At 60.6% G+C, this 27622-nt stretch overlaps 1 protein-coding gene across 1 annotated transcript in view; it reads right to left on the bottom strand.

Annotated features, from left to right (window-relative positions):
- Positions 1-8468: 8468 nt before the first annotated feature.
- LOC138355039 (uncharacterized) overlaps positions 8469-27622 on the bottom strand; it is a 36980-nt gene continuing 17826 nt past the window's right edge. The window contains exon 2 of the mRNA XM_069309751.1: positions 8469-9784. Within this exon, the coding sequence (XP_069165852.1) occupies positions 8469-9784 (1316 nt within the window). The remainder of the gene's footprint in view (positions 9785-27622) is intronic.

Genomic DNA, 27622 nt, shown 5'->3' with positions numbered 1-27622 from the left:
GGGATGTACCGAGAGACCCTGATTTCCGAATAGGGAGTACAACGGCATCGAGCCAGTCCTCAGGGACGGGCGACGACTCCCAGACCTGGTTATACAGATTCAGTAAATACTGAGACGTGCACGGAGGGAGATGGAGAAGCATCTCATAATGAACGTCATCCGAGCCCGCCGCCGTAGATCAACAGAGGGCCAGGGCAGACTGAAGTTCAGAATGAGAGAAAGGATTGTTATAGGGAAGGCGGAGATGAGTGCGGAAATCTAAAGGATATGATTCAAGAACAGGCTTACGAAGAAGGAAGGATTGAGGAAGATGAGAACCAGAGCTAACAGAAGAAAAGTGGGAACCCAGTTCGGCTGCGACCTGCACTGGATCCGCCACAAGAGAACCACAGAGATGGTGAACCGGTGAGACATCCGGAACGAACTTGCCCACAATCTTGCAGATCTTCATATTCTTCTGTGGCAGAGGAGTATCGGACATAATGGTGGAAACATAAGATTTCCAACTCTCACGTTTAGTTGTACGGATGGTCCTACGGGCCACCACACATGCCTTCTGAAACAAAATAAAAGAATCAGCCTTCTGCCGGCGGCGGTGTTTCTTCCAGGCTGCACACTTACGTGCACTCGGAACGCACTTCCGTGTGCCCCGGGAGGAAGAGCGAGAAATAGAGCGGAGGGCAGGGTTGAAGACAGTGTCATAAACAAGGAGAGCACGAGGAAGAGGCAGAGTGGAGAGGTCAGAGAGAGAATAGTACAGAGGGTGAATAGGCACCAGTCAGCCTTGGCAAACTGCCACCTAGGGAAGGAAAGGGGGAGGGTGGAAAGAGAAAAAGGAAACGAGGATGGGGAAATGATCACTGTTATGGAGGTCATCAAGAACCTGCCACGTGAAATCTAAGTAAAGGGACGACGAGAATAGAGAAAGATCAAGACAGGAAAGGGTGCGAGTTCGAGAGTCCACATGAGTGGGCTCACCAGAATTCAGAAGAGATAGAGAAGAAGCGAGGATGAACGGTTCGAGAAGACAGCCTTGGGTGTTTGTCAGATCATCACCGCCGGAGGGAATGTCGACAGTTGAAATCATCCAAAAGGAGCACCAGCTCTGGCAAGGAGTCCAGGAGGTGCTTAAGATCAGGAAGGGAAAGCGGGACATTTGGGGGGAGATAAATGGAACAGACTGTATACCATTTACCCACAAAAACACGGGCAGCAGAACAATGGATAGGGGACGGAAGTAGTAAGGGGACGAAGGGAATATCAGATCGAATTAAGAGAGCAGTAGAGTTACGGGCCCCAGCAAGAGCTGGGAGGGGGGGGCGGGAGAAAGAAAGGAATAACCACGAAAGTGACCAGGACGAGCACCAAGCATAGGTTCCTGGAGACAAACACGAAGCAGTGAAATTAATGAACTGTGTAATTAGAAGTTGGAGTTCATGGAAGTTGGCATAAAATCTACGAATATTCCACTGAAGAATAGACATTACCAAAGAGAAAGGACAGTAACAGAGAACAAGAAAGAAATAAAGGTATAAGAGAACACAGTTTATTAAAGAATCTCAGGATCAGGAGCAAGGTCGGCAAAATCAGGGTTAGGGGGCATGGGTAAACTTAGTAAGGATAGAAGGAAGGGAGCAAGAGGACAGACCAGAGGCGGACTGACGGGGTTCGGAGGAGGAGACAACTGAGAGGGGCAGGCAAGGACAGCTGGAGGAAGGGGGGCAGAAGTCAGGGAGTGCACCTCAGCAAGGGCAGCAACCAAGAGGGAATCGGGGACGAAAGAAACCTCCATATCTGGGACAGGGGGTTCGACCACTGAAATGGGAGGGGATGTAGTGACAGAGTCAGAGGGAGGGGGCGAGGAAGAAAGCGAAACCTTCTTACCCGCCGGAGAGGAAGAAGTAGAGGAGCCAGGCTTACGTTTCTGACTCGAAGAGACAGGCGTTCCAGTAACAACGTACCGGGCGACAGACTCAATGGTCTCAGCAGGAGAAGAGGAACGGGAGCGAACAACACGAAGATTGCTGGGAGGATGATGGATATCAGCTTGGACAGACAGGTGGCGTGGAGGGTCAAGAGACTGGGGGGAGGGTCGGGAAGAAAGTGGGGGGAGATGGGGTTAGAAGACAAAGGAGATATGGTGGACTAGGTAGGAAGGGGGGAAACCCCAGATGGAGAACCAGGAGGGACACTATTTGGGACAAGAGTCAAAGGAATAGGGGAGGAGGTGGTGGGTGTAGATGGGTTTAAGGCCTGGAAACGTTCTGAGATTGAGGAAGACGGGAAGGACGAGGAGAGGTAGAATGCAAAACGCGAGCGTAGGAGACGCCCACGAAAGGGGCGAGACGACGAACTTGGCGTCTCGCTTCAGGAAAAGCCAGACGATCACGATGCTTCAAGTTGAGGACGGCTTCGAGTTTGTAGTGTATACATGAGCGTGAGAAGGTAGAGTGGGCTTCACCACAATTGAGGCAACGAGCCTGGGGAGAAGTGCACTCGGACTTAGAATGACTATCGACCCCACACAAAGGGCACAGATACACAGTACTGGTGCATTTGAGGACACCGTGCCCGAACTTCCAGCACTTATTACATAGTGTAGGAGAGGGAATGTACTCCTGAACGGAGCATCTGGCACCAGCAATAATAATAGAGGGCGGAAGGGTCCTACTATCAAAGGTGATTTTTACAACTCGAAGGGGCTGACTGCGATGACCACGAGGGGGTCGAGTAAACGTGTCCACCTGGAGGACAGAATGGCCTTGGGCTTCGAGGATAAGTTTAATATCCTCACGGCAATCTTTGAGGTCCCGAACACCAGTTACAACATGGTGTGTGAGGAGAACACTGCCAACAGTGGTATTTAACCGAGCGTTTTTGGAGACCTGAACAGGGGGGTCTCTCCAATGCAGGACAAAGCGGCTAAGTGAGTAGCTGCATCCTGCGAAGGAGCAGTGACGACACGCGTACCGTAACTGGTGGAGTTAAAAGTAACAGAGGCATCTACCGAATCAACAAGGTGTTTATGGAGGGAGAAATCGTCAGGAGGAGTAGAATCCAGATGGTGGAGATCAAAGTATTTAGCCCACGTAGCGGGACCAAACAAGGCGTTGTAAGTATTATTATGGGAAGGGATTGTGCAAGTGCGGCCGTGGCGGGGACAGCGTTGAGAACCCCCAGAGAGAGAGGGGGGGGGGGAAGGCACAGTAGTCACAATGAGAGACGAAGCCGTGCCAGGGGACGAGGTGGTCATCACTGGGAGCTGGGGACTCGATCCTATCGCAGAGGAGGGAGGGACGCTGGGGGGAGTATTCAGGTCGTCGGGGCCCAATGCAGCAGGGGCTACAGGGCCTGGTCTATCAACACAGTCCGACTCGGGGGCTTGGTCGCCCACCCCACGAGCCTGAGTAGGTACAAGGGAAACATTATCTGCCATGAAAACAAGGAAAAACTTTCATTCACGAATGAGCCCCCACACCCACCATGGAGCCACAATTAGAGGCAGGACACCCAACAAGAAGCTATCGCTGATCATGCCGGGGCCTCCTAGGGGTGCGTCTTGAGTATACGCCCCACAAACGCCACCTTAACCCATGGTAACTTGATGGAGCGCCGCCCTGCTCCTTATTGTCCTAATTGCGTTGTCCCTCTTACGGTCGTGCATATCCTTCTTGAATGTCCTGACTTCCAGGACGAGTGTGTGTCTTGCTTTCCGACCGCCCCTCGCGGTCACCTGTCCCTCGATAGAATTCTTGGTGACTCGGATAATTTTGATAACGTTCGCCTTATGCGTTTTTGTTCTCGTATTGGCATCCTTGGTGATATTTAGCGCCCTCTGATTATTTTGCGTATTTGATGGTGCTACATAGCCTTCCCGGTTTGGTGCCTTCTTTTGATAATTACTTACTTACTTGCCTTCCCCCTGGTTATGGGAAGTTAAAGGCTTCCCTTTGGTAATGGGAAGGTAAAGGCTTACCTTGGTAATGGTAAGGTAAAGGCTTCCCCTTGGTTATGGTAAGGTAAAGGCTTTCCTTGGTTAAGGGAAGGTAAAGGCAGGGAGGGGCCCAGTGTGTTCACCGGTTGTAGGGAGGGGCCCAGTGTGTTCACCGGTTGTAGGGAGGGGCCCATTGTGTTCACCGGTGCCAGGGAGGGGCCCAGTGTGTTCACCGGTGGCAGGGAGGGGCCCAGTGTGTTCAACGGTGGTAGGGAAGGGCCCAGTGTGTTCACCGGTGCCAGGGAGGGGCCCAGTGTGTTCACCGGTGCCAGGGAGGGGCCCAGTGTGTTCAACGGTGGTAGGGAAGGGCCCAGTGTGTTCACCGGTGGCAGGGAGGGGCCCAGTGTGTTCAACGGTGATAGGGAAGGGCCCAGTGTGTTCACCGGAGGCAGGGAGGGGCCCAGTGTGTTCACCGGTTGTAGGGAGGGGCCCATTGTGTTCACCAGTTGTAGGGAGGGGCACAGTGTGTTCACTGGTGGCAGGGAGGAGCCCAGAGTGTTCACCGGTGGCAGGGAGGGGCCCAGTGTGTTCACCGGTGGCAGGGAGGGGCCCAGTGTGTTCACCGGTGGCAGGGAAGGGCCCCAGTGTGTTCACCGGTGGCAGGGAGGGGCCCAGTGTGTTCACCGGTGGCAGGGAGGGGCCCAGTGTGTTCACCGGTGGCAGGGAGGGGCCCAGTGTGTTCACCGGTGGCAGGGAGGGGCCCAGTGTGTTCACCGGTGGCAGGGAGGGGCCCAGGGTGTTCACCGGTGGCAGGGAGGGGGACCAGGGTGTTCACCGGTGGCAGGGAGGGGACCAGGGTGTTCACTGGTGGCAGGGAAGGGCCCCAGTGTGTTCACCGGTGGCAGGGAGGGGCCCAGTGTGTTCACCGGTGGCAGGGAGGGGCCCAGTGTGTTCACCGGTGGCAGGGAGGGGGCCCAGGGTGTTCACCGGTGGTAGGGAGGGGGGCCAGTGTGTTCACCGGTGGTAGGGAGGGGGGCCAGTGTGTTCACCGGTGGTAGGGAGGGGCCCAGTGTGTTCACCGGTGGTAGGGAGGGGCCCAGTGTGTTCACCGGTGGTAGGGAGGGGGCCAGGGTGTTCACCGGTGGTAGGGAGGGGCCCAGTGTGTTCTCCGGTGGTAGGGAGGGGCCCAGTGTGTTCACCGGTGGTAGGGAGGGGGCCAGGGTGTTCACCGGTGGTAGGGAGGGGCCCAGTGTGTTCACCGGTGGTAGGGAGGGGCCCAGTGTGTTCACCGGTGGTAGGGAGGGGGCCAGGGTGTTCACCGGTGGTAGGGAGGGGGCCAGGGTGTTCACCGGTGGTAGGGAGGGGCCCAGTGTGTTCTCCGGTGGTAGGGAGGGGCCCAGTGTGTTCACCGGTGGTAGGGAGGGGGCCAGGGTGTTCACCGGTGGTAGGGAGGGGCCCAGTGTGTTCACCGGTGGTAGGGAGGGGCCCAGTGTGTTCACCGGTGGTAGGGAGGGGGCCAGGGTGTTCACCGGTGGTAGGGAGGGGCCCAGTGTGTTCACCGGTGGTAGGGAGGGGCCCAGTGTGTTCACCGGTGGTAGGGAGGGGGCCAGGGTGTTCACCGGTGGCAGGGAGGGGCCCAGTGTGTTCACCGGTGCCAGGGAGGGGCCCAGTGTGTTCAACGGTGGTAGGGAAGGGCCCAGTGTGTTCACCGGTGGCAGGGAGGGGCCCAGTGTGTTCACCGGTTGTAGGGAGGGGCCCATTGTGTTCACCAGTTGTAGGGAGGGGCACAGTGTGTTCACTGGTGGCAGGGAGGAGCCCAGAGTGTTCACCGGTGGCAGGGAGGGGCCCAGTGTGTTCACCGGTGGCAGGGAAGGGCCCCAGTGTGTTCACCGGTGGCAGGGAGGGGCCCAGTGTGTTCACCGGTGGCAGGGAGGGGCCCAGTGTGTTCACGGGTGGCAGGGAGGGGCCCAGTGTGTTCACGGGTGGCAGGGAGGGGCCCAGTGTGTTCACCGGTGGCAGGGAGGGGCCCAGGGTGTTCACCGGTGGCAGGGAGGGGGACCAGGGTGTTCACCGGTGGCAGGGAGGGGACCAGGGTGTTCACTGGTGGCAGGGAAGGGCCCAGTGTGTTCACCGGTGGCAGGGAGGGGCCCAGTGTGTTCAACGGTGATAGGGAAGGGCCCAGTGTGTTCACCGGTGGCAGGGAGGGGCCCAGTGTGTTCACCGGTGGCAGGGAGGGGCCCAGGGTGTTCACCGGTGGCAGGGAGGGGCCCAGTGTGTTCACCGGTGGCAGGGAGGGGCCCAGTGTGTTCACCGGTGGCAGGGAGGGGCCCAGTGTGTTCACCGGTGGCAGGGAGGGGCCCAGTGTGTTCACCGGTGGCAGGGAGGGGCCCAGTGTGTTCACCGGTGGCAGGGAGGGGCCCAGTGTGTTCACCGGTGGCAGGGAGGGGCCCAGTGTGTTCACCGGTGCCAGGGAGGGGCCCAGTGTGTTCAACGGTGGTAGGGAAGGGCCCAGTGTGTTCACCGGTGGTAGGGAGGGGGCCAGGGTGTTCACCGGTGGTAGGGAGGGGCCCAGTGTGTTCTCCGGTGGTAGGGAGGGGCCCAGTGTGTTCACCGGTGGTAGGGAGGGGGCCAGGGTGTTCACCGGTGGTAGGGAGGGGCCCAGTGTGTTCACCGGTGGTAGGGAGGGGCCCAGTGTGTTCACCGGTGGTAGGGAGGGGGCCAGGGTGTTCACCGGTGGTAGGGAGGGGCCCAGTGTGTTCACCGGTGGTAGGGAGGGGCCCAGTGTGTTCACCGGTGGTAGGGAGGGGGCCAGGGTGTTCACCGGTGGCAGGGAGGGGCCCAGTGTGTTCACCGGTGCCAGGGAGGGGCCCAGTGTGTTCAACGGTGGTAGGGAAGGGCCCAGTGTGTTCACCGGTGGCAGGGAGGGGCCCAGTGTGTTCACCGGTTGTAGGGAGGGGCCCATTGTGTTCACCAGTTGTAGGGAGGGGCACAGTGTGTTCACTGGTGGCAGGGAGGAGCCCAGAGTGTTCACCGGTGGCAGGGAGGGGCCCAGTGTGTTCACCGGTGGCAGGGAAGGGCCCCAGTGTGTTCACCGGTGGCAGGGAGGGGCCCAGTGTGTTCACCGGTGGCAGGGAGGGGCCCAGTGTGTTCACGGGTGGCAGGGAGGGGCCCAGTGTGTTCACGGGTGGCAGGGAGGGGCCCAGTGTGTTCACCGGTGGCAGGGAGGGGCCCAGGGTGTTCACCGGTGGCAGGGAGGGGGACCAGGGTGTTCACCGGTGGCAGGGAGGGGACCAGGGTGTTCACTGGTGGCAGGGAAGGGCCCAGTGTGTTCACCGGTGGCAGGGAGGGGCCCAGTGTGTTCAACGGTGATAGGGAAGGGCCCAGTGTGTTCACCGGTGGCAGGGAGGGGCCCAGTGTGTTCACCGGTGGCAGGGAGGGGCCCAGGGTGTTCACCGGTGGCAGGGAGGGGCCCAGTGTGTTCACCGGTGGCAGGGAGGGGCCCAGTGTGTTCACCGGTGGCAGGGAGGGGCCCAGTGTGTTCACCGGTGGCAGGGAGGGGCCCAGTGTGTTCACCGGTGGCAGGGAGGGGCCCAGTGTGTTCACCGGTGGCAGGGAGGGGCCCAGTGTGTTCACCGGTGGCAGGGAGGGGCCCAGTGTGTTCACCGGTGGCAGGGAGGGGCCCAGTGTGTTCACCGGTGGTAGGGAGGGGGCCCAGGGTGTTCACCGGTGGTAGGGAGGGGGGCCAGTGTGTTCACCGGTGGTAGGGAGGAGCCCAGAGTGTTCACCGGTGGCAGGGAGGGGCCCAGTGTGTTCACCGGTGGCAGGGAGGGGCCCAGGGTGTTCACCGGTGGCAGGGAGGGGGACCAGGGTGTTCACCGGTGGCAGGGAGGGGACCAGGGTGTTCACTGGTGGCAGGGAAGGGCCCAGTGTGTTCACCGGTGGCAGGGAGGGGCCCAGTGTGTTCAACGGTGATAGGGAAGGGCCCAGTGTGTTCACCGGTGGCAGGGAGGGGCCCAGTGTGTTCACCGGTGGCAGGGAGGGGCCCAGGGTGTTCACCGGTGGCAGGGAGGGGCCCAGTGTGTTCACCGGTGGCAGGGAGGGGCCCAGTGTGTTCACCGGTGGCAGGGAGGGGCCCAGTGTGTTCACCGGTGGCAGGGAGGGGCCCAGTGTGTTCACCGGTGGCAGGGAGGGGCCCAGTGTGTTCACCGGTGGCAGGGAGGGGCCCAGTGTGTTCACCGGTGGCAGGGAGGGGCCCAGTGTGTTCACCGGTGGCAGGGAGGGGCCCAGTGTGTTCACCGGTGGTAGGGAGGGGGCCCAGGGTGTTCACCGGTGGTAGGGAGGGGGGCCAGTGTGTTCACCGGTGGTAGGGAGGGGCCCAGGGTGTTCACCGGTGGTAGGGAGGTAACCAGGGTGTTCACCGGTGGTAGGGAGGGGCCCAGTTTGTTCACCGGTGGCAGGGAGGGCCCCAGGGTGTTCACCGGTGACAGGGAGGGGGCCAGGGTGTTCACCGGTGGTAGGGAGGGGCCCAGTGTGTTCACCGGTGGCAGGGAGGGGGCCCAGTGTGTTCACCGGTGGTAGGGAGGGGCCTAGGGTGTTCACCGGTGGCAGGGAGGGGCCCCAGGGTGTTCACCGTTGGCAGGGAGGGGCCCAGGGTGTTCACCGGTGGCAGGGAGGGGCCCAGGGTGTTCACCGGTGGCAGGGAGGGGCCCAGGGTGTTCACCGGTGGCAGGGAGGGCCCCAGGGTGTTCACCGGTGGCAGGGAGGGGGCCAGGGTGTTCACCGGTGGTAGGGAGGGGCCCAGTGTGTTCACCGGTGGCAGGGAGGGGCCCAGTGTGTTCACCGGTGGTAGGGAGGGGCCTAGGGTGTTCACCGGTGGCAGGGAGGGGCCCAGGGTGTTCACCGGTGGCAGGGAGGGGCCCAGGGTGTTCACCGGTGGCAGGGAGGGGCCCAGGGTGTTCACCGGTGGCAGGGAGGGGCCCAGGGTGTTCACCGGTGGCAGGGAGGGGCCCAGGGTGTTCACCGGTGGCAGGGACGGGCCCAGGGTGTTCACCGGTGGTAGGGAGGGGCCTAGGGTGTTCACCGGTGGTAGGGAGGGGCCTTGGGTGTTCACCAGTGGCAGGGAGGGGCCTAGGGTGTTCACCGGTGGCAGGGAGGGGCCTAGGGTGTTCACCGGTGGTAGGGAGGGGCCTAGGGTGTTCACCGGTGACAGGGAGGGGCCTAGTGTGTTCACCGGTGGCAGGGAGGGGCCTAGGGTGTTCACCGGTGGCAGGGAGGGGCCTAGGGTATTCACCAGTGGCAGGGAGGGGCCTAGGGTGTTCACCGGTGGTAGGGAGGGGCCTTGGGTGTTCACCAGTGGCAGGGAGGGGCCTAGGGTGTTCACCGGTGGTAGGGAGGGGCCTAGGGTGTTCACCGGTGGTAGGGAGGGGCCTAGGGTGTTCACCGGTGACAGGGAGGGGCCTAGTGTGTTCACCGGTGGCAGGGAGGGGCCTAGGGTGTTCACCGGTGGTAGGGAGGGGCCTAGGGTGTTCACCGGTGACAGGGAGGGGCCTAGTGTGTTCACCGGTGGCAGGGAGGGGCCTAGGGTGTTCACCGGTGGCAGGGAGGGGCCTAGGGTGTTCACCGGTGGCAGGGAGGGGCCTAGGGTATTCACCAGTGGCAGGGAGGGGCCTAGGGTGTTCACCGGTGGCAGGGAGGGGCCTAGGGTGTTCACCGGTGGTAGGGAGGGGCCTAGGGTGTTCACCGGTGGCAGGGAGGGGCCTAGGGTGTTCACCGGTGGTAGGGAGGGGCCTAGGGTGTTCACCGGTGGCAGGGAGGGGCCCAGGGTGTTCACCGATGGTAGGGAGGGGACCACTGGGGAAAGGGAGAGTTTCCAAACAGTTTAGTCAGCGCTGTAAGTGTCTTCACGCAGCCCTGAGTGAATACGGTGAAGGCAGTAACAAGACAATTGAGCATCACGGACAAGACGGATGGCCAATTTGGAGGCGCTGGATGCATCTGTTTATACCTCACGGGCGTCCGTAAGGGCGACGTGACTCCTACTTCACGCAGACTTTGGCTTCTACCGCCTCAAGTCCACCTTTGTCCTCCCAAGCTGTGAGGGGAAGCTAAAATGAATGTGTTTTATTGCTTGTTGATACAGAGCCTCGCTGTTACCTCCAGTGGAGCCTCCCTGTTACCTCCAGTGGAGCCACCCTGTTACTCCCCGTGGAGCCTCCCTGTTACCACCAGTGGAGCCTCCCTGTTACTCCCCGTGGAGCCTCCCTGTTACCACCAGTGGAGCCTCCCTGTTACCTCCAGTGGAGCCTCCCTGTTACCCCCAGTAGAGCCTCCCTGTTATCCCCAGTGGAGCCTCCCTGTTACCACCAGTGGAGCCTCCCTGTTACCTCCAGTGGAGCCTCCCTGTTACCCCCAGTGGAGCCTCCCTGTTACCTCCAGTGGAGCCTCCCTGTTACCACCAGTGGAGCCTCCCTGTTACTCCCCGTGGAGCCTTCCTGTTACTCCCCGTGGAGCCTCCCTGTTACTCCCCGTGGAGCCTCCCTGTTACCCCCAGTGGAGGCTCCCTGTTACCACCAGTGGAGCCTCCCTGTTATTCCCCGTGGAGCCTTCCTGTTACTCCCCGTGGAGCCTCCCTGTTACTCCCCGTGGAGCCTCCCTGTTACCCCCATTGGAGCCTCCCTGTTACCTCTAGTGGAGCCTCCCTGTTACCCCCCCCTGGAGCCTCCCTGTTACCACCAGTGGAGCCTCCCTGTTACCGCCAGTGGAGCCTCCCTGTTACCGCAAGTGGAGCCTCCCTGTTACCGCCAGTGGAGCCTCCCTGTTACCGCTAGTGGAGCCTCCCTGTTGCCACCAGTGGAGCCTCCCTGTTACCCCCCCTGGGGCCTCCCTGTTACCGCCAGTGGAGCCTCCCTGTTACCACCAGTGGAGCCTCCCTGTTACCCCCCCTGGAGCCTCCCTGTTACCTCCAGTGGAGCCTCCCTATTACCTCCAGTGGAGCCTCCCTATTACCTCCAGTGGAGCCTCCCTGTTACCCCCCTGGAGCCTCCCTGTTACCTCCACTGGAGCCTCCCTATTACCTCCAGTGGAGCCTCCCTGTTACCTCCAGTGGACCCTCCCTGTTACCACCAGTGGAGCCTCCCTGTTACCCCCAGTGGAGCCTCCCTGTTACCTCCAGTGGAGCCTCCCTGTTACCCCCCCTGGAGCCTCCCTGTTACCCCCAGTGGAGTCTCCCTGTTACCGCCAGTAAAGCCTCCCTGTTACCTCCAGTGGAGCCTCCCTATTACCCCCCCTGGAGCCTCCCTGTTACCTCCAGTGGAGCCTCCCTGTTACCCCCCCTCCGGGAGCCGCCCTGTTACCTCCAGTGGAGCCTCCCTGTTACCGCCAGTGGAGCCTCCCTGTTACCCCCCCTGGAGCCTGCCTGTTACCTCCAGTGGAGCCTCCCTGTTACCCCCCCTGGAGCCTCCCTGTTACCTCCAGTGGAGAATCCCTGTTACCGCCAGTGGAGCCTACCTGTTACCGCCAGTGAAGCCTCCCTGTTACCCCCCCCCTGGAGCCTCCCTGTTACCCCCAGTGGAGCCTCCCTGTTACCACCAGTGGAGCCTCCCTGTTACCGCCATTGGAGCCTCCCTGTTACCTCCAGTGGAGCCTCCCTGTTACCCCCCTGGAGCCTCCCTGTTACCACCAGTGGAGCCTCCCTGTTACCTCCAGTGGAGCCTCCCTGTTACCTCCAGTGGAGCCTCCCTGTTACCTCCAGTGGAGCCTCCCTGTTACCACCAGTGGAGCCTCCCTGTTACCTCCAGTGGAGCCTCCCTGTTACCACCAGTGGAGCCTCCCTGTTACCTCCAGTGGAGCCTCCCTGTTACCTCCAGTGGAGCCTCCCTGTTACCACCAGTGGAGCCTCCCTGTTACCACCAGTGGAGCCTCCCTGTTACCTCCAGTGGAGCCTCCCTGTTACCTCCAGTGGAGCCTCCCTGTTACCTCCAGTGGAGCCTCCCTGTTACCTCCAGTGGAGCCTGTTATCACCAGTGGAGCCTCCCTGTTACCTCCAGTGGAGCCTCCCTGTTACCCCCCTGGAGCCTCCATGTTACCAGCAGTGGAGCCTCCCTGTTACCTCCAGGGGAGACTCCCTGTTACCTCCAGGGGAGACTCCCTGTTACCTCCAGTGGAGCCTCCCTGTTACCTCCAGTGGAGCCTCCCTGTTACCACCAGTGGAGCCTCCCTGTTACCACCAGTGGAGCCTCCCTGTTACCTCCAGTGGAGCCTCCCTGTTACCTCCAGTGGAGCCTCCCTGTTACCACCAGTGGAGCCTCCCTGTTACCTCCAGTGGAGCCTCCCTGTTACCTCCAGTGGAGCCTCCCTGTTACCTCCAGTGGATGTCGGAAAATCCGACACCATTTAATAATCATACAGATAATAGCTGTATTACCAACAAGTTACCCATAGAAAACGTAACTTGTAGTGGAATTACCGTCTATAGAAAACGGGATATCATCACCACATACTATTATAATTCACCAGCTATTCTGCTGGGAATTATTCTTAAATACATTAGTCTTTGGACTTTACCATCATAAAAACATCTTATATAAATTAACTTAATTATCAATATTAAAGTAGAGTAAATGTGACCCTTCTATCACGTTCTGAAATCTGGACAATGTAGGCCAGGCGTCAGAGTGAGGAGGAGGGCAGCCATTGTTGTTATATGAGACCAGAGGCTCACACGGGAGCAAATTCGGCTCCTGTTAATTTTACTTGGACGTAGTGTTATGGAAACCAGAAGTGTACCATTGTCAACACGCTGTCTACAAATTCAAGTTAAGTGTCTATCCGAAACCCGTTTATCATTCATTTATGGCCATTAATGTCAGGATATAGGGTGACCCGGTTAGATCGCGAAATCGCCTCATACTAAAGGTAATTAAGCCAGGTCTTTAATGTTCCATGTACTGTATAGTGTTTTCTCTGATATACTTGTCATATATAGGATTCTGGCTTCACAGCTAGCGCACTTTTGACAGGTCAAGACGAGGAAGGATTTGTGCACCAGTTACTGGGTGATATGGAAGCTACCTCAAGGAGGATAATTTGGTGTCTACACCCTAGTTATACCTGGTGGACTAACCTGCTGTACTATAAGATAAGGAACCTTTTCAATGTATGTAGTTAATACTGTAGTTTGATTGGCTGCATATATATATAAACTAATAAACCCCCCCTAATGTGTAGAGGATCGATTTGTGAGATTAAGAGATTATTGCAGAAATACAGTCCACTTATCATTATACAAATTGCTATCGAAGTATATAAATTAACGTAAATATAAATTCATATAAATTAAATAAATATAAATCTCACAGGTCGGTTCCCACAGTGGAGCCTGTTATCACCAGTGGAGCCTCCCTGTTACCTCCAGTGGAGCCTCCCTGTTACCCCCCGGGAGCCTCCATGTTACCACCAGTGGAGCCTCCCTGTTACCTCCAGGGGAGACTCCCTGTTACCTCCAGTGGAGCCTCCCTGTTACCTCCAGTGGAGCCTCCCTGGTATCACCAGTGTAGCCTCCCTGTTACCTCCAGTGGAGCCTCCGTTACCTCCAGTGGAGCCTCCCTGTTACCACCAGTAGAGCCTCCCTGTTACCACCAGTGGAGCCTCCCTGTTATTCCCCGTGGAGCCTTCCTGTTACTCCCCGTGGAGCCTCCCTGTTACTCCCCGTGGAGCCTCCCTGTTACCCCCATTGGAGCCTCCCTGTTACCTCTAGTGGAGCCTCCCTGTTACCCCCCCCTGGAGCCTCCCTGTTACCACCAGTGGAGCCTCCCTGTTACCGCCAGTGGAGCCTCCCTGTTACCGCCAGTGGAGCCTCCCTGTTACCGCTAGTGGAGCCTCCCTGTTACCACCAGTGGAGCCTCCCTGTTACCCCCCCTGGAGCCTCCCTGTTACCGCCAGTGGAGCCTCCCTGTTACCACCAGTGGAGCCTCCCTGTTACCCCCCCTGGAGCCTCCCTGTTACCTCCAGTGGAGCCTCCCTATTACCTCCAGTGGAGCCTCCCTGTTACCCCCCAGGAGCCTCCCTGTTACCTCCACTGGAGCCTCCCTATTACCTCCAGTGGAGCCTCCCTGTTACCTCCAGTGGACCCTCCCTGTTACCACCAGTGGAGCCTCCCTGTTACCCCCAGTGGAGCCTCCCTGTTACCTCCAGTGGAGCCTCCCTGTTACCCCCCCTGGAGCCTCCCTGTTACCCCCAGTGGAGTCTCCCTGTTACCGCCAGTAAAGCCTCCCTGTTACCTCCAGTGGAGCCTCCCTATTACCCCCCCTGGAGCCTCCCTGTTACCTCCAGTGGAGCCTCCCTGTTACCCCCCCTCCGGGAGCCGCCCTGTTACCTCCAGTGGAGCCTCCCTGTTACCGCCAGTGGAGCCTCCCTGTTACCCCCCCTGGAGCCTGCCTGTTACCTCCAGTGGAGCCTCCCTGTTACCCCCCCTGGAGCCTCCCTGTTACCTCCAGTGGAGAATCCCTGTTACCGCCAGTGGAGCCTACCTGTTACCGCCAGTGAAGCCTCCCTGTTACCCCCCCCCTGGAGCCTCCCTGTTACCCCCAGTGGAGCCTCCCTGTTACCACCAGTGGAGCCTCCCTGTTACCGCCATTGGAGCCTCCCTGTTACCTCCAGTGGAGCCTCCCTGTTACCACCAGTGGAGCCTCCCTGTTACCCCCCTGGAGCCTCCCTGTTACCACCAGTGGAGCCTCCCTGTTACCTCCAGTGGAGCCTCCCTGTTACCTCCAGTGGAGCCTCCCTGTTACCTCCAGTGGAGCCTCCCTGTTACCACCAGTGGAGCCTCCCTGTTACCTCCGGTGGAGCCTCCCTGTTACCACCAGTGGAGCCTCCGTTACCTCCAGTGGAGCCTCCCTGTTACCTCCAGTGGAGCCTCCCTGTTACCACCAGTGGAGCCTCCCTGTTACCACCAGTGGAGCCTCCCTGTTACCTCCAGTGGAGCCTCCCTGTTACCTCCAGTGGAGCCTCCCTGTTACCTCCAGTGGAGCCTGTTATCACCAGTGGAGCCTCCCTGTTACCTCCAGTGGAGCCTCCCTGTTACCCCCCTGGAGCCTCCATGTTACCACCAGTGGAGCCTCCCTGTTACCTCCAGGGGAGACTCCCTGTTACCTCCAGTGGAGCCTCCCTGTTACCTCCAGTGGAGCCTCCCTGTTACCACCAGTGGAGCCTCCCTGTTACCACCAGTGGAGCCTCCCTGTTACCTCCAGTGGAGCCTCCCTGTTACCTCCAGTGGAGCCTCCCTGTTACCTCCAGTGGAGCCTCCCTGTTACCACCAGTGGAGCCTCCCTGTTACCTCCAGTGGAGCCTCCCTGTTACCTCCAGTGGAGCCTCCCTGTTACCTCCAGTGGAGCCTGTTATCACCAGTGGAGCCTCCCTGTTACCTCCAGTGGAGCCTCCCTGTTACCCCCCTGGAGCCTCCATGTTACCACCAGTGGAGCCTCCCTGTTACCTCCAGGGGAGACTCCCTGTTACCTCCAGTGGAGCCTCCCTGTTACCTCCAGTGGAGCCTCCCTGGTATCACCAGTGTAGCCTCCCTGTTACCTCCAGTGGAGCCTCCGTTACCTCCAGTGGAGCCTCCCTGTTACCACCAGTAGAGCCTCCCTGTTACCTCCAGTGGAGCCTCCCTGTTACCTCCAGTGGAGCCTCCCTGTTACCTCCAGTGGAGCCTCCCTGTTACCTCCAGTGGAGCCTCCCTGTTAACACCAGTGGAGCCTCCCTGTTACCTCCAGTGGAGCCTCCCTGTTACCTCCAGTGGAGCCTCCCTGTTACCTCCAGTGGAGCCTCCCTGTTACCACCAGTGGAGCCTCCCTGTTACCACCAGTGGAGCCTCCCTGTTACCACCAGTGGAGCCTCCCTGTTACCTCCAGTGGAGCCTCCCTTTTCCCTCCAGTGGGGCCACCCTGTTACCTCCAGTGGAGCCTCCCTGTTACCGCCAGTGGAGTCTCCCTGTTACCACCAGTGGAGCCTCCCTGTTACCTCCAGTGGAGCCTCCCTGTTATCACCAGTGGAGCCTCCCTGTTACCTCCAGTGAAGCCTCCCTGTTACCACCAGTGGAGCCTCCCTGTTACCTCCAGTGGAGCTGTCCTGTTACCCCCCCTGGAGCCTCCCTGTTACCTCCAGTGGAGCCTCCCTGTTACCGCCAGTGGAGCCTCCCTGTTACCACCAGTGGAGCCTCCCTGTTACCCCCCCTGGAGCCTCCCTGTTACCTCCAGTGGAGCCTCCCTGTTACCGCCAGTGGAGCCTCCCTGTTACCGCCAGTGGAGCCTCCCTGTTACCGCCAGTGGAGCCTCCCTGTTACCCCCCCCTGGAGCCTCCCTGTTACCGCCAGTGGAGCCTCCGTTACCTCCAGTGGAGCCTCCCTGTTACCTCCACTGGAGCCTCCCTGTTACCCCCAGTGGTGCCTCCCTGTTACCCCAGTGGAGCCTCCCTGTTACCACCAGTGGAGCCTCCCTGTTACCGCCAGTGGAGCCTCCCTGTAACCTACAGTGGAGCCTCCCTGTTACCACCAGTGGAGCCTCCCTGTTACCTCCCTGGAGCCTCCCTGTTACCTCCAGTGGAGCCTCCCTGTTACTACTAGTGGAGCCTCCCTGTTACCGCCAGTGGAGCCTCCCTGTTACCGCCAGTGGAGCCTCCCTGTTACCGCCAGTGGAGTCTCCATGTTACCTCCAGTGGAGCCTCCCTGTTACCCCCCCTGGAGCCTCCCTGTTACCGCCAGTGGAGCCTCCCTGTTACCACCAGTGGAGCCTCCCTGTTACCCCCCTGGAGCCTCCCTGTTACCTCCAGTGGAGCCTCCCTGTTACCTCCAGTGGAGCCTCCCTGTTACCCCCAGTGGAGCCTCCCTGTTACCACCAGTGGAGCCTCCCTGTTACCTCCAGTGGAGCCTCCGTTACCTCCAGTGGAGCCTCCCTATTACCTCCAGTGGAGCCTCCCTGTTACCACCAGTGGAGCCTCCCTGTTACCTCCAGTGGAGCCTCCCTGTTACCTCCAGTGGAGCCTCCCTGTTACCTCCAGTGGAGCCTCCGTTACCTCCAGTGGAGCCTCCCTGTTACCTCCAGTGGAGCCTCCCTATTACCTCCAGTGGAGCCTCCCTGTTACCCCCCTGGACCCTCCCTGTTACCACCAGTGGAGCCTCCCTGTTACCCCCAGTGGAGCCTCCCTGTTACCACCAGTGGAGCCTCCCTGTTATCGCCAGTGGAGCCTCCCTGTTACCTCCAGTGGAGCCTCCCTGTTACCCCCCCTGGAGCCTCCCTGTTACCCCCAATGGAGCCTCCCTGTTACCACCAGTGGAGCCTCCCTGTTACCGCCAGTGGAGCCTCCCTGTTACCTCCAGTGGAGCCTCCCTGTTACCACCAGTGGAGCCTCCCTGTTACCTCCAGTGGAGCCTCCCTGTTACCTCCAGTGGACCCTCCCTGTTACCACCAGTGGAGCCTCCCTGTTACCCCCAGTGGAGCCTCCCTGTTACCACCAGTGGAGCCTCCCTGTTATCGCCAGTGGAGCCTCCCTGTTACCTCCAGTGGAGCCTCCCTGTTACCCCCCCTGGAGCCTCCCTGTTACCCCCAATGGAGCCTTCCTGTTACCACCAGTGGAGCCTCCCTGTTACCGCCAGTGGAGCCTCCCTGTTACCTCCAGTGGAGCCTCCCTGTTACCACCAGTGGAGCCTCCCTGTTACCACCAGTGGAGCCTCCCTGTTACCTCCAGTGGAGCCTCCCTGTTACCTCCAGTGGAGCCTCCCTGTTACCTCCAGTGGAGCCTCCCTGTTACCCCCCCCTGGAGCCTCCCTGTTACCTCCAGTGGAGCCTCGCTGTTACCGCCAGTGGAGCCTCCCTGTTACCCCCCCTGGAGCCTCCCTGTTACCCCCAGTGGAGCCTCCCTGTTACCACCAGTGGAGCCTCCCTGTTACCGCCAGTGGAGCCTCCCTGTTACCTCCATTGGAGCCTCCCTGTTACCCCCCCTGGAGCCTCCCTGTTACCCCCAGTGGAGCCTCCCTGTTACCACCAGTGGAGCCTCCCTGTTACCGCCAGTGGAGCCTCCCTGTTACCGCCAGTGGAGCCTCCCTGTTACCACCAGTGGAGCCTCCCTGTTACCCCCCCTGGAGCATCCCTGTTACCTCCAGTGGAGCCTCCGTTACCTCCAGTGGAGCCTCCCTGTTACCCCCCTGGAGCCTCCCTGTTACCACCAGTGGAGCCTCCCTGTTACCTCCAGTGGAGCCTCCCTGTTACCTCCAGTGGAGCCTCCCTGTTACCTCCAGTGGAGCCTCCCTGTTACCACCAGTGGAGCCTCCCTGTTACCTCCAGTGGAGCCTCCCTGTTACAACCAGTGGAGCCTCCCTGTTACCTCCAGTGGAGCCTCTCTGTTACCTCCAGTGGAGCCTCCCTGTTACCTCCAGTGGAGCCTCCCTGTTATCACCAGTGGAGCCTCCCTGTTACCTCCAGTGGAGCCTCCCTGTTACCTCCCTGGAGCCTCCCTGTTACCCCCCTGGAGCCTCCCTGTTACCACCAGTGGAGCCTCCCTGTTACCTCCAGTGGAGCCTCCCTGTTACCACCAGTGGAGCCTCCCTGTTACCTCCAGTGGAGCCTCCCTGTTACAACCAGTGGAGCCTCCCTGTTACCTCCAGTGGAGCCTCTCTGTTACCTCCAGTGGAGCCTCCCTGTTACCTCCAGTGGAGCCTCCCTGTTATCACCAGTGGAGCCTCCCTGTTACCTCCAGTGGAGCCTCCCTGTTACCTCCCTGGAGCCTCCCTGTTACCCCCCTGGAGCCTCCCTGTTACCACCAGTGGAGCCTCCCTGTTACCTCCAGTGGAGCCTCCCTGTTATCACCAGTGTAGCCTCCCTGTTACCTCCAGTGGAGCCTCCCTGTTACTTCCAGTGGAGCCTCCCTGTTACTTCCAGTGGAGCCTCCCTGTTACCACCAGTGGAGCCTCCGTTACCTCCAGTGGAGCCTCCCTGTTACCTCCAGTGGAGCCTCCCTGTTATCACCAGTGGAGCCTCCCTGTTATCACCAGTGGAGCCTCCCTGTTACCTCCAGTGGAGCCTCCCTGTTACCTCCAGTGGAGCCTCTGTTACCTCCAGTGGAGCCTCCCTGTTACCGCCAGTGGAGCCTCCCTGTTACCGCCAGTGGAGCCTCCCTGTTACCGCCAGTGGAGCCTCCCTGTTACCCCCCCTGGAGCCTCCCTGTTACCCCCAGTGGAGCCTTCCTGGTACCACCAGTGGAGCCTCCCTGTTACCGCCAGTGGAGCCTCCCTGTTACCTCCAGTGGAGCCTCCCTGTTACCTCCAGTGGAGCCTCCCTGTTACCCCCCCCCTGGAGCCTCCCTGTTACCCCCAGTGGAGCCTCCCTGTTACCCCCAGTGGAGCCTCCCTGTTACCACCAGTGGAGCCTCTCTGTTACCGCCAGTGGAGCCTCCCTGTTACCGCCAGTGGAGCCTCCCTGTTACCACCAGTGGAGCCTCCCTGTTACCCCCCCTGGAGCCTCCCTGTTACCCCCCCTGGAGCCTCCCTGTTACCTCCAGTGGAGCCTCCCTGTTACCTCCAGTGGAGCCTCCCTTTTACCCCCCTGGAGCCTCCCTGTTACCACCAGTGGAGCCTCCCTGTTACCTCCAGTGGAGCCTCCCTGTTACCTCCAGTGGAGCCTCCCTGTTACCACCAGTGGAGCCTCCCTGTTACCTCCAGTGTAGCCTCCCTGTTACCACCAGTGGAGCCTCCCTGTTACCTCCAGTGGAGCCTCCTTGTTTCCTCCAGTGGAGCCTCCCTGTTATCACCAGTGGAGCCTCCCTGTTACCTCCAGTGGAGCCTCCCTGTTACCCCCCTGGAGCCTCCATGTTACCACCAGTGGAGCCTCCCTGTTACCTCCAGTGGAGCCTCCCTGTTACCTCCAGTGGAGCCTCCCTGTTATCTCCAGTGGAGCCTCCCTGTTATTACCAGTAGAGCCTCCCTGTTACCTCCAGTGGAGCCTCCCTGTTACCACCAGTAGAGCCTCCCTGTTACCTCCAGTGGAGCCTCCCTGTTACCACCAGTGGAGCCTCCCTGTTATCGCCAGTGGAGCCTCCCTGTTACCTCCCTGGACCCTCCCTGTTACCACCAGTGGAGCCTCCCTGTTACCCCCAGTGGAGCCTCCCTGTTACCACCAGTGGAGCCTCCCTGTTATCGCCAGTGGAGCCTCCCTGTTACCTCCAGTGGAGCCTCCCTGTTACCCCCCCTGGAGCCTCCCTGTTACCCCCAATGGAGCCTCCCTGTTACCACCAGTGGAGCCTCCCTGTTACCGCCAGTGGAGCCTCCCTGCTACCTCCAGTGGAGCCTCCCTGTTACCTCCAGTGGAGCCTCCCTGTTACCACCAGTGGAGCCTCCCTGTTACCACCAGTGGAGCCTCCCTGTTACCTCCAGTGGAGCCTCCCTGTTACCTCCAGTGGAGCCTCCCTGTTACCTCCAGTGGAGCCTCCCTGTTACCCCCCCTGGAGCCTCCCTGTTACCTCCAGTGGAGCCTCGCTGTTACCGCCAGTGGAGCCTCCCTGTTACCCCCCCTGGAGCCTCCCTGTTACCCCCCCTGGAGCCTCCCTGTTACCCCCAGTGGAGCCTCCCTGTTACCCCCAGTGGAGCCTCCCTGTTACCACCAGTGGAGCCTCCCTGTTACCGCCAGTGGAGCCTCCCTGTTACCTCCATTGGAGCCTCCCTGTTACCCCCCCCTGGAGCCTCCCTGTTACCCCCAGTGGAGCCTCTTTGTTACCACCAGTGGAGCCTCCCTGTTACCGCCAGTGGAGCCTCCCTGTTACCACCAGTGGAGCCTCCCTGTTACCCCCCCTAGAGCCTCCCTGTTACCTCCAGTGGAGCCTCCCTGTTACCTCCAGTGGAGCCTCCCTGTTACCTCCAGTGGAGCCTCCCTGTTACCTCCAGTGGAGCCTCCCTGTTACCTCCAGTGGAGCCTCCGTTACCCCCCTGGAGCCTCCCTGTTACCACCAGTGGAGCCTCCCTGTTACCTCCAGTGGAGCCTCCCTGTTACAACCAGTGGAGCCTCCCTGTTACCTCCAGTGGAGCCTTCCTGTTACCTCCAGTGGAGCCTCCCTGTTACCTCCAGTGGAGCCTCCCTGTTACCTCCAGTGGAGCCTCCCTGTTACCACCAGTGGAGCCTCCCTGTTACCTCCAGTGGAGCCTCCCTGTTACCTCCAGTGGAGCCTCCCTGTTACCTCCAGTGGAGCCTCCCTGTTACCTCCAGTGGAGCCTCCCTATTACCTCCAGTGGAGCCTCCCTGTTACCCCCCTGGACCCTCCCTGTTACCACCAGTGGAGCCTCCCTGTTACCCCCAGTGGAGCCTCCCTGTTACCGCCAGTGGAGCCTCCCTGTTATCGCCAGTGGAGCCTCCCTGTTACCTCCAGTGGAGCCTCCCTGTTACCCCCCCCTGGAGCCTCCCTGTTACCACCAGTGGAGCCTCCCTGTTACCACCAGTGGAGCCTCCCTGTTACCACCAGTGGAGCCTCCCTGTTACCGCCAGTGGAGCCTCCCTGTTACCTCCAGTGGAGCCTCCCTGTTACCACCAGTGGAGCCTCCCTGTTACCTCCAGTGGAGCCTCCCTGTTACCTCCAGTGCACCCTCCCTGTTACCACCAGTGGAGCCTCCCTGTTACCCCCAATGGAGCCTTCCTGTTACCACCAGTGGAGCCTCCCTGTTACCGCCAGTGGAGCCTCCCTGTTACCTCCAGTGGAGCCTCCCTGTTACCACCAGTGGAGCCTCCCTGTTACCTCCAGTGGAGCCTCCCTGTTACCTCCAGTGGAGCCTCCCTGTTACCTCCAGTGGAGCCTCCCTGTTACCTCCAGTGGAGCCTCCCTGTTACCCCCCCCTGGAGCCTCCCTGTTACCTCCAGTGGAGCCTCGCTGTTACCGCCAGTGGAGCCTCCCTGTTACCCCCCCCCCCTGGAGCCTCCCTGTTACCCCCAGTGGAGCCTCCCTGTTACCGCCAGTGGAGCCTCCCTGTTACCTCCATTGGAGCCTCCCTGTTACCCCCCCTGGAGCCTCCCTGTTACCCCCAGTGGAGCCTCCCTGTTACCACCAGTGGAGCCTCCCTGTTACCGCCAGTGGAGCCTCCCTGTTACCGCCAGTGGAGCCTCCCTGTTACCTCCATTGGAGCCTCCCTGTTACCCCCCCTGGAGCCTCCCTGTTACCCCCAGTGGAGCCTCCCTGTTACCACCAGTGGAGCCTCCCTGTTACCGCCAGTGGAGCCTCCCTGTTACCGCCAGTGGAGCCTCCCTGTTACCCCCCTGGAGCCTCCCTGTTACCACCAGTGGAGCCTCCCTGTTACCTCCAGTGGAGCCTCCCTGTTACCTCCAGTGGAGCATCCCTGTTACCTCCAGTGGAGCCTCCCTGTTACCACCAGTGGAGCCTCCCTGTTACCACCAGTGGAGCCTCCCTGTTACCTCCAGTGGAGCCTCCCTGTTACAACCAGTGGAGCCTCCCTGTTACCTCCAGTGGAGCCTCCCTGTTACCTCCAGTGGAGCCTCCCTGTTATCACCAGTGGAGCCTCCCTGTTACCTCCAGTGGAGCCTCCCTGTTACCTCCCTGGAGCCTCCCTGTTACCCTCCTGGAGCCTCCCTGTTACCACCAGTGGAGCCTCCCTGTTACCTCCAGTGGAGCCTCCCTGTTACCTCCAGTGGAGCCTCCCTGTTACCTCCAGTGGAGCCTCCCTGTTATCACCAGTGTAGCCTCTCTGTTACCTCCAGTGGAGCCTCCCTGTTACTTCCAGTGGAGCCTCCCTGTTACTTCCAGTGGAGCCTCCCTGTTACCACCAGTGGAGCCTCCCTGTTACCTCCAGTGGAGCGTCCCTGTTACCTCCAGTGGAGCCTCCCTGTTATCACCAGTGGAGCCTCCCTGTTATCACCAGTGGAGCCTCCCTGTTACCTCCAGTGGAGCCTCCCTGTTACCTCCAGTGGAGCCTCCCTGTTACCTCCAGTGGAGCCTCCCTGTTACCTCCAGTGGAGCCTCCCTGTTACCTCCAGTGGAGCCTCCCTGTTACCTCCAGTGGAGCCTCCCTGTTACCGCCAGTGGAGCCTCCCTGTTACCGCCAGTGGAGCCTCCCTGTTACCGCCAGTGGAGCCTCCCTGTTACCGCCAGTGGAGCCTCCCTGTTACCACCAGTGGAGCCTCCCTGTTACCTCCAGTGGAGCCTCCCTTTTACCTCCAGTGGAGCCACCCTGTTACCTCCAGTGGAGCCTCCGTTACCGCCAGTGGAGTCTCCCTGTTACCACCAGTGGAGCCTCCCTGTTACCTCCAGTGGAGCCTCCCTGTTATCACCAGTGGAGCCTCCCTGTTACCTCCAGTGGAGCCTCCCTGTTACCACCAGTGGAGCCTCCCTGTTACCTCCAGTGGAGCCTCCCTGTTACCCCCCCTGGAGCCTCCCTGTTAACTCCAGTGGAGCCTCCCTGTTACCGCCAGTGGAGCCTCCCTGTTACCCCCCCCTGGAGCCTGCCTGTTACCTCCAGTGGAGCCTCCCTGTTACCTCTAGTGGAGCCTCCCTGTTACCTCCAGTGGAGCCTCCCTGTTACCTCCAGTGGAGCCTCCCTGTTACCGCCAGTGGAGCCTCCCTGTTACCGCCAGTGGAGCCTCCCTGTTACCGCCAGTGGAGCCTCCCTGTTACCCCCCCTGGAGCCTCCCTGTTACCCCCAGTGGAGCCTCCCTGTTACCACCAGTGGAGCCTCCCTGTTACCCCCCTGGAGCCTCCCTGTTACCACCAGTGGAGCCTCCCTGTTACCTCCAGTGGAGCCTCCCTGTTACCTCCAGTGTAGCCTCCCTGTTACCACCAGTGGAGCCTCCCTGTTACCACCAGTGGAGCCTCCCTGTTATCACCAGTGGAGCCTCCCTGTTACCTCCAGTGGAGCCTCCCTGTTACCCCCCCCCTGGAGCCTCCCTGTTACCCCCAGTGGAGCCTCCCTGTTACCCCCAGTGGAGCCTCCCTGTTACCACCAGTAGAGCCTCTCTGTTACCGCCAGTGGAGCCTCCCTGTTACCGCCAGTGGAGCCTCCCTGTTACCACCAGTGGAGCCTCCCTGTTACCCCCCCTGGAGCCTTCCTGTTACCTCCAGTGGAGCCTCCCTGTTACCTACAGTGGAGCCTCCCTGTTACCCCCCTGGAGCCTCCCTGTTACCACCAGTGGAGCCTCCCTGTTACCTCCAGTGGAGCCTCCCTGTTACCTCCAGTGTAGCCTCCCTGTTACCACCAGTGGAGCCTCCCTGTTACCACCAGTGGAGCCTCCCTGTTATCACCAGTGGAGCCTCCCTGTTACCTCCAGTGGAGCCTCCCTGTTACCCCCCTGGAGCCTCCATGTTACCACCAGTGGAGCCTCCCTGTTACCTCCAGTGGAGCCTCCCTGTTACCTCCAGTGGAGCCTCCCTGTTATCTCCAGTGGAGCCTCCCTGTTATTACCAGTAGAGCCTCCCTGTTACCCCCCCTGGAGCCTCCCTGTTACCCCCAATGGAGCCTCCCTGTTACCGCCAGTGGAGCCTCCCTGTTACCCCCCCTGGAGCCTCCCTGTTACCCCCAGTGGAGCCTCCCTGTTACCACCAGTGGAGCCTCCCTGTTACCGCCAGTGGAGCCTCCCTGTTACCTCCAGTGGAGCCTCCCTGTTACCCCCCCCCCTGGAGCCTCCCTGTTACCCCCAGTGGAGCCTCCCTGTTACCCCCAGTGGAGCCTCCCTGTTACCACCAGTAGAGCCTCTCTGTTACCGCCAGTGGAGCCTCCCTGTTACCGCCAGTGGAGCCTCCCTGTTACCGCCAGTGGAGCCTCCCTGTTACCACCAGTGGAGCCTCCCTGTTACCCCCCCTGGAGCCTTCCTGTTACCTCCAGTGGAGCCTCCCTGTTACCTCCAGTGGAGCCTCCCTGTTACCCCCCTGGAGCCTCCCTGTTACCACCAGTGGAGCCTCCCTGTTACCTCCAGTGGAGCCTCCCTGTTACCTCCAGTGGAGCCTCCCTGTTACCACCAGTGGAGCCTCCCTGTTACCTCCAGTGTAGCCTCCCTGTTACCACCAGTGGAGCCTCCCTGTTACCACCAGTGGAGCCTCCCTGTTATCACCAGTGGAGCCTCCCTGTTACCTCCAGTGGAGCCTCCCTGTTACCCCCCTGGAGCCTCCATGTTACCACCAGTGGAGCCTCCCTGTTACCTCCAGTGGAGCCTCCCTGTTACCTCCAGTGGAGCCTCCCTGTTATCTCCAGTGGAGCCTCCCTGTTACTACCAGTAGAGCCTCCCTGTTACCCCCCCTGGAGCCTCCCTGTTACCCCCAATGGAGCCTCCCTGTTACCGCCAGTGGAGCCTCCCTGTTACCTCCAGTGGAGCCTCCCTGTTACCACCAGTGGAGCCTCCCTGTTACCACCAGTGGAGCCTCCCTGTTACCTCCAGTGGAGCCTCCCTGTTACCCCCACTGGAGCCTCCCTGTTACCTCCAGTGGAGCCTCCCTGTTACCCCCCCCTGGAGCCTCCCTGTTACCTCCAGTGGAGCCTCGCTGTTACCGCCAGTGGAGCCTCCCTGTTACCCCCCCTGGAGCCTCCCTGTTACCCCCAGTAGAGCCTCCCTGTTACCACCAGTGGAGCCTCCCTGTTACCGCCAGTGGAGCCTCCCTGTTACCTCCATTGGAGCCTCCCTGTTACCCCCCCTGGAGCCTCCCTGTTACCCCCAGTGGAGCCTCCCTGTTACCACCAGTGGAGCCTCCCTGTTACCGCCAGTGGAGCCTCCCTGTTACCACCAGTGGAGCCTCCCTGTTACCCCCCCTGGAGCCTCCCTGTTACCTCCAGTGGAGCCTCCCTGTTACCTCCAGTGGATCCTCCCTGTTACCTCCAGTGGAGCCTCCCTGTTACCACCAGTGGAGCCTCCCTGTTACCTCCAGTGGAGCCTCCCTGTTACCTCCAGTGGAGCCTCCCTGTTACCTCCAGTGGAGCCTCCCTGTTACCACCAGTGGAGCCTCCCTGTTACCTCCAGTGGAGCCTCCCTGTTACCTCCAGTGGAGCCTCCCTGTTACCACCAGTGGAGCCTCCCTGTTACCTCCAGTGGAGCCTCCCTGTTACCTCCAGTGGAGCCTCCCTGTTACCTCCAGTGGAGCCTCCCTGTTACCTCCAGTGGAGCCTCCCTGTTACCACCAGTGGAGCCTCCCTGTTACCTCCAGTGGAGCCTCCCTGTTACAACCAGTGGAGCCTCCCTGTTACCTCCAGTGGAGCCTCTCTGTTACCTCCAGTGGAGCCTCCCTGTTACCTCCAGTGGAGCCTCCCTGTTATCACCAGTGGAGCCTCCCTGTTACCTCCCTGGAGCCTCCCTGTTACCCCCCTGGAGCCTCCCTGTTACCACCAGTGGAGCCTCCCTGTTACCTCCAGTGGAGCCTCCCTGTTACCTCCAGTGGAGCCTCCCTGTTATCACCAGTGTAGCCTCCCTGTTACCTCCAGTGGAGCCTCCCTGTTACCTCCAGTGGAGCCTCCCTGTTACCTCCAGTGGAGCCTCCCTGTTACTTCCAGTGGAGCCTCCCTGTTACTTCCAGTGGAGCCTCCCTGTTACCACCAGTGGAGCCTCCCTGTTACCACCAATGGAGCCTCCCTGTTACCTCCAGTGGAGCCTCCCTGTTACCTCCAGTGGAGCCTCCCTGTTACCTCCAGTGGAGCCTCCCTGTTACCTCCAGTGGAGCCTCCCTGTTACCGCCAGTGGAGCCTCCCTGTTACCGCCAGTGGAGCCTCCCTGTTACCGCCAGTGGAGCCTCCCTGTTACCACCAGTGGAGCCTCCCTGTTACCTCCAGTGGAGCCTCCCTTTTACCTCCAGTGGAGCCACCCTGTTACCTCCAGTGGAGCCTCCGTTACCGCCAGTGGAGTCTCCCTGTTACCACCAGTGGAGCCTCCCTGTTACCTCCAGTGGAGCCTCCCTGTTATCACCAGTGGAGCCTCCCTGTTACCTCCAGTGGAGCCTCCCTGTTACCACCAGTGGAGCCTCCCTGTTACCTCCAGTGGAGCCTCCCTGTTACCCCCCCTGGAGCCTCCCTGTTACCCCCCCTGGAGCCTCCCTGTTACCTCCAGTGGAGCCTCCCTGTTACCTCCAGTGGAGCCTCCCTGTTACCTCCAGTGGAGCCTCCCTGTTACCACCAGTGGAGCCTCCCTGTTACCTCCAGTGTAGCCTCCCTGTTACCACCAGTGGAGCCTCCCTGTTACCTCCAGTGGAGCCTCCTTGTTTCCTCCAGTGGAGCCTCCCTGTTATCACCAGTGGAGCCTCCCTGTTACCTCCAGTGGAGCCTCCCTGTTACCCCCCTGGAGCCTCCATGTTACCACCAGTGGAGCCTCCCTGTTACCTCCAGTGGAGCCTCCCTGTTACCTCCAGTGGAGCCTCCCTGTTATCTCCAGTGGAGCCTCCCTGTTATTACCAGTGGAGCCTCCCTGTTACCTCCAGTGGAGCCTCCCTGTTACCACCAGTAGAGCCTCCCTGTTACCTCCAGTGGAGCCTCCCTGTTACCTCCAGTGGAGCCTCCCTGTTACCTCCAGTGGAGCCTCCCTGTTACCTCCAGAGGAGCCTCCCTGTTATCACCAGTGGAGCCTCCCTGTTACCTCCAGTGGAGCCTCCCTGTTACCTCCAGTGGAGCCTCCCTGTTACCTCCAGTGGAGCCTCCCTGTTACCTCCAGTGGAGCCTCCCTGTTACCACCAGTGGAGCCT

Source organism: Procambarus clarkii, chromosome 65 (genome assembly GCF_040958095.1).
Source record: "Procambarus clarkii isolate CNS0578487 chromosome 65, FALCON_Pclarkii_2.0, whole genome shotgun sequence".
In the NCBI taxonomy this organism is placed as follows: Eukaryota; Metazoa; Arthropoda; class Malacostraca; order Decapoda; family Cambaridae; genus Procambarus; species Procambarus clarkii.
This window is presented reverse-complemented; position numbering and strand designations above follow the sequence as displayed.